This window comes from Echinops telfairi, unplaced genomic scaffold (genome assembly GCF_000313985.2).
Source record: "Echinops telfairi isolate 266 unplaced genomic scaffold, ASM31398v2 ScPeMD7_5;HRSCAF=22, whole genome shotgun sequence".
In the NCBI taxonomy this organism is placed as follows: domain Eukaryota; kingdom Metazoa; phylum Chordata; class Mammalia; order Afrosoricida; family Tenrecidae; genus Echinops; species Echinops telfairi.
Window position 1 is genome coordinate 28,511,314 of NW_022103901.1, and position 8,366 is coordinate 28,519,679.

At 47.2% G+C, this 8,366-nt stretch overlaps 1 protein-coding gene across 2 annotated transcripts in view; it reads right to left on the minus strand.

Annotated features, from left to right (window-relative positions):
- Positions 1–8,366, minus strand: part of NDE1 (nudE neurodevelopment protein 1) — a 34,197-nt gene that overhangs the window by 12,842 nt on the left and 12,989 nt on the right. The window contains exon 4 of one of the 2 annotated variants that reach the window (XM_004705754.2): positions 5,323–5,471. In XM_004705754.2, the coding sequence (XP_004705811.1) occupies positions 5,323–5,471 (149 nt within the window). Of the gene's footprint in view, positions 1–5,005; positions 5,299–5,322; positions 5,472–8,366 lie in introns of those variants that run through there. The other variant, XM_045285963.1, reaches the window with a different exon arrangement.

Below are 8,366 nucleotides of genomic sequence, written 5' to 3' on the forward strand. Positions count from 1 at the left end.
AGTCATGATTGGACTACAGAAACCTGCCCATTCTCAATGGACAGTCATGATTGTACTACAGAAACCTGTCCATTCTCAATGGACAGTCATGATTGGAGCCTCTCCCCATCTGATGTTAACCATCAATCAACTCCTCAGCACTTGACCAAAATGTGAATTAAAGGCTTCTTTAAGGGGAGAAAAAAAGATTTTTTTAAAGGAAAAGAAAACATAAAACTAGAACATGGGCTAATTTCATAAAATTCTGAGGGCAAAAAGCCTAGGACTGCAGCCTTCTACAAGGTATAAAAGAAAACTGAAAAATTTGACTACATAGAAAGAAAAGAACTTCTGCTCAGTCACGCACAAGACAGAACACAGATGCCCAAATGGGAACGTGCTGGTGACTCCTCTACACACAGAAAAGCCTCCCAGCACAACCAGGACAGTCCAGGGGAGAACAGTCGACAGACGGAGTTCACAGGAAAAGGACCTGAAACAGAAGAAACTCAAAGTCACTCTAGAAACATCCCTTCCCTCAACTACTGTATTGCCAGCAATCCAGTTTGAAAACCACTGTGGTGAACGGGGTTATCTGGCAACAAGGCTCTCAGATAGAACAGGTGGGAACGTAACCTGGTACACAGATGGGGAGAGAGCAATTCGGCATTAACTATCATCATCACGCGTGTATCTATCCTGACTCAGCAATTTGACTCCTGGGGATTTATTCTGCCCCAGGCTATTCATGAAGCAAAGTCCATCGATGCAAAAGAGAGGAACACAGCGGATGACCAGAAACTACACTGCTGTGGAGTTCATCCTAACTCACACCAGCCCTGAAGACAGTCAAGCAGTAAGAAAGTAAGGAAGATTTGCGCGGCTATAATCTTTAAGGAAGCAAACTGGAAAAATAAATGATGGTAGAATCATACAATGGAATAGTATGCATTGTGGAGGGAAAACAAGGAATATTCTGTGTCCTGCTACAGCAAGTCTCAAAGATCTATTGTTTTGTGAAAAAGCAAGACATTGAACAATGGACAAAGAATGCTATAATTTGTAGGAAGGAAAGGGGGTGGGGGACAGAAAATAAGAATTTGTTCACACTTGCTTGAATTTGCAAACACTCTTAGTAAGTCATAAAGGAAACTAGAAGCCATAGTTGCAAAGACGAACAATTTGCTTCGATGATTACCTGTAAGGAAACTTTTTACTCCTTGAAGTACTATTTTGCACCCAGTGAATGAGTGTAATACTGCTCTGTGGTTACCTGCACCACAGATCCCAATTCCTTACCCCCTTCCCTGTATCCATATCCTACCCATGGCCTCGATGGGAGGAATACACTTTCTCATCTCATGATATGGCTTGAACATGTGACTTGCTGTAAAAGAAAATGACAGAATGTCAGTGGCTTGCCAGAAATCAGAAAATATACAAGGCCACAAATGATGGATACTGTTTTGAAGAATAGGAAATCCCAGGTACCCAGTCGGGTTCCTGTGGAACCTGTCCATGGATCAAGAGGCAGTCGTTTGAGCAGAACAAGGGAATGCAACAGGATTGAAATTGGAAAAGGTACGGAGCAGGGCTGCATCCTTTCACCGTACTTACTCAATTTTGATGATGAGCAGATTCCCAGACCCTGGACTACAGGAAGACCCTGGCACCAGGACTAGAGGAAGACTAACCCCTAACATGTGCAGCTGACACATCCTCACCTGTTCAAAGTGAGGCGGTGAAGCCCTTACTGATGAAGACAAGACCTGTGGCTGACCAAATGGGCTGCCCCTCAACATGAAGAAAATAAGGACCGATAAACAAAGGGAGCTGTCCGGGTACCACTGTTAAAGATGCAGCAGTCAAGATATCCATCAACTGCCTGCATTAGGCACATCTTTTGAGGAAGATTTCTTTAAAATCCAATCCCAAGGAGAAAATGATGTCCGAACTTAAATTGTGAAATTCTGGTTTGCAGAAGGCTCTGAGTGACAGTGGAAGCCCAAAATACATTTGCAGGATCAAGATTTGGAATAAGCCTCCAGCAGTTCCCCTCTGACCACAATGAGGAATGGGAGTAACGACTATTGGAGAGAAGATTATAGTAGATTAAAATAATAAATCTGACTTAATAGTTAAACTTTGGTCATTTGGTCTCCCTTTTTTGTACACTGTGAGCTTGATCTGATTTTTAACATTTTGTCTGTTTCTTCAAATGGGTGCTTATCTCCTGTATTTTGTTATTTTTAGTAGTGTTCTTGTATTTTGTTATTTTTAGTAGTGTTCTTTACTGGAAACCCGGGATGGGTGAACCGATAGAGACAATAACTAGAATAAACGTTCCGGGTGGGTATGACAGGCGGGACAGGGGGTGTCATGGGAAGCCGATATCAAGGAGTACATGGAAGAAAATGTTTTGAAAATGACTGGGGAGGCCAATGCCCAACACTGCTTGTGTTGACTGCTGAACCACTGAATGGTATCATATCTGGATTATGTCCTAATAACATGGGGTGAAAAGAAAAGAAACATCCTTTGAAGATATTCAGAAATAGGGCAGGAGGAGAGGGACAGAAGTCATGTGCTGGACTCTATCTTGGTACTGTTATCTCGGATGAGGAGAAAGACAATACACAATAAGAGGGGGATTAACAAAATATGCTACGGCAGAAGACACAGGGATGTCTGCGACAGTTAAAGGTACAGAGGCAAATACTGTTATCCACACAGTCCTGTGATAACAGTGGTCTCCATGGAGATGCCTGTAGGTACGTGCAGACTGAACAGGTGTGGGCAGTGGGAATACACCCACAAGTACATACAGATTTGATCGAAGACATGTCTATGTGCACCTTCACTGCAAATATACCCGCGAAGGTAGCGGGGCATACAGGAGACAGTTATTAAAATGTCCTAGACATAACGACCACAAAACACAGACAACGCCGCAGACTGCCCCAGGAACACACGCATCTGTCATGGAGAAGCCCACCCAGAATGCGCCTCACAAGCGAGGGCAGCACGGTTTAGTCTCAGGTATTCTGGTACATGTCAGGAAAAGCCAGCCCCTGGAAAAGGACATCAAGCCTGGTAGAGTGGAGAGTCAGCCAAAAAGAGGAAGGCAGTCGAGGGGATGGACGGACACAGGGGCAGCCACAATGGGCTCAAAACAGAGCAACAAGGACTCGAATGCAAACAAGGCGCCTATGGCCAATCCAGGGGCCTGGGCAGCCAGCAGGTCAAGTGCACAGCTCCCTGGTGAAGGCTGGGCCTCGCACATCAAGTGTATGAACGCCCCATCAAAGGTTTGGACAGTTTTGACATCTGGCTATGCTTAAATTAAAAGTCAACCCAATAGAGCAAGGGGGGACCCCTTAACTATCACCAAGAGAGGGAAGCAGAGCATAGCCTCTGGGCTCCAGGACCGTGCGGAGAACCTCCTGATCCAAGAGGGAGGCACTGTTAACACTGAAGATGCTATAAGCTGATGAGAAGTGGCGGCGGCAGTCAAGCCACTAGAGCACGATGGTGCAATGGCCTTCCTGGCCCATAAAACAAGGAAGTTACAATCCATGTGTTGACCCACGGGCACTTATTGACACGACAGAGCTTGGTAACACTTGCCCAAACAGGGCAGAGGGTGGACCGAGAGTCCAAGAGCCACAGAGAGTCCTGTCCAAAGTCGCAAGGAAGAAGAGGATGTTAATCAAAGCCCTCTCCTCCCGAGTCCCTCCTGATCCTGAATCATTGTACCAAGTGACTCCCTTACTAAATGCCTTACACTCAGAATCAATCCCGAGCCTGGCTGTGAGTTCTGTGTGGCCAGTGTAACAAATGACCAAACCCAGCCTAGAAACAGCGAGTGCCGTGAGAGGGCTAGCGGCTGTCAGAACCGGTCGAGAGGCTGGAGCGAGTCTGTGGCGCCCTCACCTGAGAGCAATCAGCTTGGGCTGACGGTGAGGGTGAGTCTCTCTTCCCATCATCAAGGGAGGAGTCCATTCTTATAGGAACTCTAGCTAGCATCTCAGCACTATGCCAGGAGGTCTTTTTAAACATCCAGACAAGGGTGGCTCTAGAGATACCGCAAAAAGAACCTATTTACGGTAGGAGAGCTGGGCCGAAAGGCAGTGTCACACGGGGCTGGACTTCAGCAGGCACCCTGTCAGGTGGTTCCCTTCTTTCTTAGTTGTGTGTGTCACGCAGGGTCATGAAACCACCTCCAGTAATGACTTTGGGGGTTACAAATGCATCCTTTTTCAGTAGGGGAATTCCAAAGTACGGAATCCAGAGAGGGAGGACGGATGGCAGACGGCAATCCCTACAGCAACCACTAACTGCAAAAATCATGCAAGGGGCTCAGAGGGCGGGGCCAATGGGACCCATGAATGCAGCGCTGGTCTGAACTCCAGGAACTATAGATGGACTTGGGGCCTGTATATTCCACTATATGGAATTTCTATCTAAAGAAAACACAGATGCTGCTTTTCGAAGTGGCTTGGTTCAGAATAGTTAGTCAATAAATGTTGGGTATTACTATCCTTCTGCCGAGCCACCGAACATTAGTTTAATAAACACCATTCCTTGAACATGCTCCTCTTTCCTTCCGAAGGCCTTACTCGGTCCTTAGCACATGCTATTTCCACTCTCACCTCTCCTGGATATGCAGCTTCATCCCTCTGGCCTCAGCCTCATTGGCATTTCCTCTGGGAAGCCTTGTCTGATGTTTTCCCTCCCAAAGCCAAGCTCAGACATCACATTATGCATCCATCCCCAGAGCACCCGGGACCTGTAGCACTTAACGCCGCAATTAATTTGCACTAATTTCCTTATTGTTGCTCACTGCTAGACTGTCTACACTGAATCCTGGTACTTAGTCACAGGGGCTAAAACCTGAGACCAAACAATACCAGCTTGAAATGACTGCCCTGAAATCAACTTAAAACCGAAACTCAAGTCAAAAATACTCCCAGAAAGGGGTCTTCCATCCTAACAGTAGTTTGGCTGAAGTAGTAAAAGGGTCTACCTTGAAGGACTTTCAAGGTCTATGGAGATGAGAGGACCATGATGGCAGCAACTGGGAAGAGCAGGTCGGAAGCTTGGAGGAGCCGTGAGTGTCCAGCCTGCAGGAGGAGCCACTCCGAGGAGGAGGACAAGAACGGCTGTTAGAACTGAGACTGTGCTCGATGCCGCTGAACTGCACGGGGGGATCATGGAACCGGCCTTTATGCTCTGCGATGGACGGTTTCTCAGTAAGCACAACAAAATAAGGAATCGGTTAAAGGTGGAGAAACATGAAAGAAAGAAAAAGCTCCCGAGCCAGTTCTGCCCTTCCCAACGTACCTCTTTGCTCGCTCCAGGTCATCGTTGGCCTGCTCCAGCTCTCTGATGTACTTCTGCAATTGGTCTTTAATGGCCTTTGTCTGGGCAAGGTCATCCTCCAAGGCAGACATCTGCCGGTACCCTTCAGAATGCTGCATTTCAAACTTCTCCTGAGGGGCGAAAACGAGGAGGAGGATTTCAGACGTGGGGGGGCTCCAGCCCCCGCTTCCTGTTGTCACCTCACAAACGCTCAGGGCTCCTTTTAGAACTGTTCAAGGGGCTTTGGCCTGGTTTTTGTTCCTGCCCACACACCAACACCCTGATTTCTTCAGGGGATTTCTCTGTGCCTTGATGGGGCCGCTCCTCCTTTTAGACCTGCTGAAGAGGGCTCAGCCATTCTCTCCCGGCCACCCGCCAAGCCAAAGTTCAGGCCCCAGACCCTTCATGCCCCAAAGCTGGAGCCATAAGCGAATGGTAATAAAGTGGAGGGAACAGGCGGCCACCACTCACAGCAGTTGTGCCTGAAGTGTCCCGTCTCTCCTGCCTCCCAGCACCGTTTCTTGCCCACCCCTATGGGGGATTCAGGAAACACCCAACCATCTTCACTAATGCCATTTTGACTGTCCTCTGCTGCTTGGGGTCCCTTCTAGCATCAGTAGTGGCACCTTGCATGGGTCCCATCCTGGGCTTACAGCATGGCGGTAAAGCCGAGGAAATATGCCAGAAGCACAGGAGAGAGTCCTCTGCTTCAATATGAATTAAAAATGACCCCCCCCCCCACAGAGATAGTTACAATGCTTAGCACCACATGGCCTTTGACTTCCTTGCAACACCTGAGCTCACTGTAACAGCAACAGGAGGGAACCACAGAATCACTACAGCAGGATCCTAGGTACCAGTTCATTTTGTGCTTGCTGCTGTTAGGTGCCATCGAGGAGGAGCCGACCCACAGCGACCCTGTGCACAACAGGAGGTAGCTTATGAGCAAAAACCAAGGGTGCTGCAGGAAGGAGCTCAAGCTGCCCCGAGAGCAGCAGGCAAACAAGCTCCAGGAGTGGATGGAACACCAAATGGAATGTTTCAACCAGCGGAGGACGCACTACAAGTACTCTCTTGTCCATGCGAGGAAATCTGGAAAACTGGAAGAGATCACTTTATGCAGCTGAACATTAATACTGCAGTTTTTTGCATTCGTTTGCATTTCTCTAGATGGAGAATTGCATGGTTTAAAATCTGGGATGGTGTGTGTCTGTGTTGGATCCTCCCACCATACTTATTCAATCTGTCTGCTGAGCACATCATCAGAGAAGCTGGATCATAAGAAGAATGTGGCATCAGGACTGGAGGAAGGCTGATTAACAACCTGCGACAGGCAGCTGACACCACCTTCCTCGCTGACAGTGCGGAGGAACTGAAGCACTTGCTGATGATCAAAGATTGCAGCCTTCAGTACGGATTTCAAGTCAATGTGTAAAAGGCCACAATTTTCACAATTAGACCAATAGGTAACATCATGATAAATGGAGAACAGATTGAAGTTGTGAAGGATTTTGTCTTGTTTGGATCCATAATCAATGCTCATGGAAGCAGCAGTCAAGAGACTTATTGCATTAGGTAGAGCTGCGGCACAAAGAGCTCTTTAGAGTATCGAAGAGCAAGGACATTACTTGGAGGACTAAGGTGCACCTGACCCAAGCCATGGTGTACTGTACTCCACTGCATCCCATGCATGTGAAAGGTGTATACTGAATAAAGCAGAGCCAAGAGCAATGGATGCCTTTGAATTGTGGTGCTGTAGAGGAACATGAAAAGGACCATCCATGCCTGATGAAAGGATGTCAATCTGTCTTGGAAGAAGTAAGGCAGCCCTGGATGAGATGGATTGACACGGTGGCTGCATCAATAGGCAGGCTCAGGCCATTGACAGCACAGAACCGTGCAGTGTTTCGTTTTGGGTTAGAGCCAATTCAACGTCACCTAACCACCACATGACTGAGAATGGTACCATGTATGGTGTGTTAGTTAAAGTTGTGGCAAATGCTTCACTTTTTATAGTACATGTGTACCTTTTATGGTGGTAAATGACAAAATAGACTAGTATCTACATATATGTCATGAAACTTTTCAGCTTTCCACTATTTCTAGGCTAAACTAGCTTCATCTGTCAATTTTTGGGCCACAAACCATTTAAAAATCTTCCAATACATGTATTGGAAGAAATCATGCATAAGTGGACCCACGTGCCTGGTGCCGCTCACACTGGTTTTGTTTCAGGGTCAAAGGGTGGTGCATCTGCTGCAGCTGGCCTTCATGCTGGGCTCGGAGCTGGCTGGGTCCAGTTCAACCCCTGTTGGTATTCTGCGTTGCCGCAACTCACGAGATACTGGACCAGGATCGACATAGAGCCCCCACCCCCGGGGGGAGGGTGTGTGTTCTTATTCAGTGTAGTTTGTGCGTGGGAACGCTAATTCTCACCACAGGGTGAACTGGACTAACCTGATTTGACATCCTGCAGTTACTGCGTGCCAGCCTCTGAGCCACAGATACTCCGTCTATACCCCCACTGAGTCCCATTTCAGAGAAGTGGAAACTGAGGCTCCTTTACTTCGGTAGCCCAATATCAACTGCTAGCGAATGACAAAACTAAGATAAAGCGCAGGCTGCTTGACCCTGGCCTCTTAAAAATCAGGCTTAACTCCCCCAAACCATTTTCATTCAGGTCCCATGGGGACTAAACACACACACACACACACACACACACACACACACACACGGGCACTTGCTCCTTCACAAAATTACTGTTCTTCCTAAACACCACCACTCGCTGTGACCGTCTAGACTCCAATGCCTTTCCAGAGTCTATAGATAGAGGCGAGCACTCACTCCCACAGGGGTTAATTTGAAAGTCAGAAAAAGGAAGGAACCTAACGACCAACAAAGGATCCTTGAACTAACGACAAGCTTTTCTTTCTTGTTGTGTTTTGTTTTGTTCTTTGTCAGTGGTTTGTTGTTGCTGTTTTGTTGTATACTGTTGCTTGGTTTTGCTCTGTCTTGTTTTTGTGCAT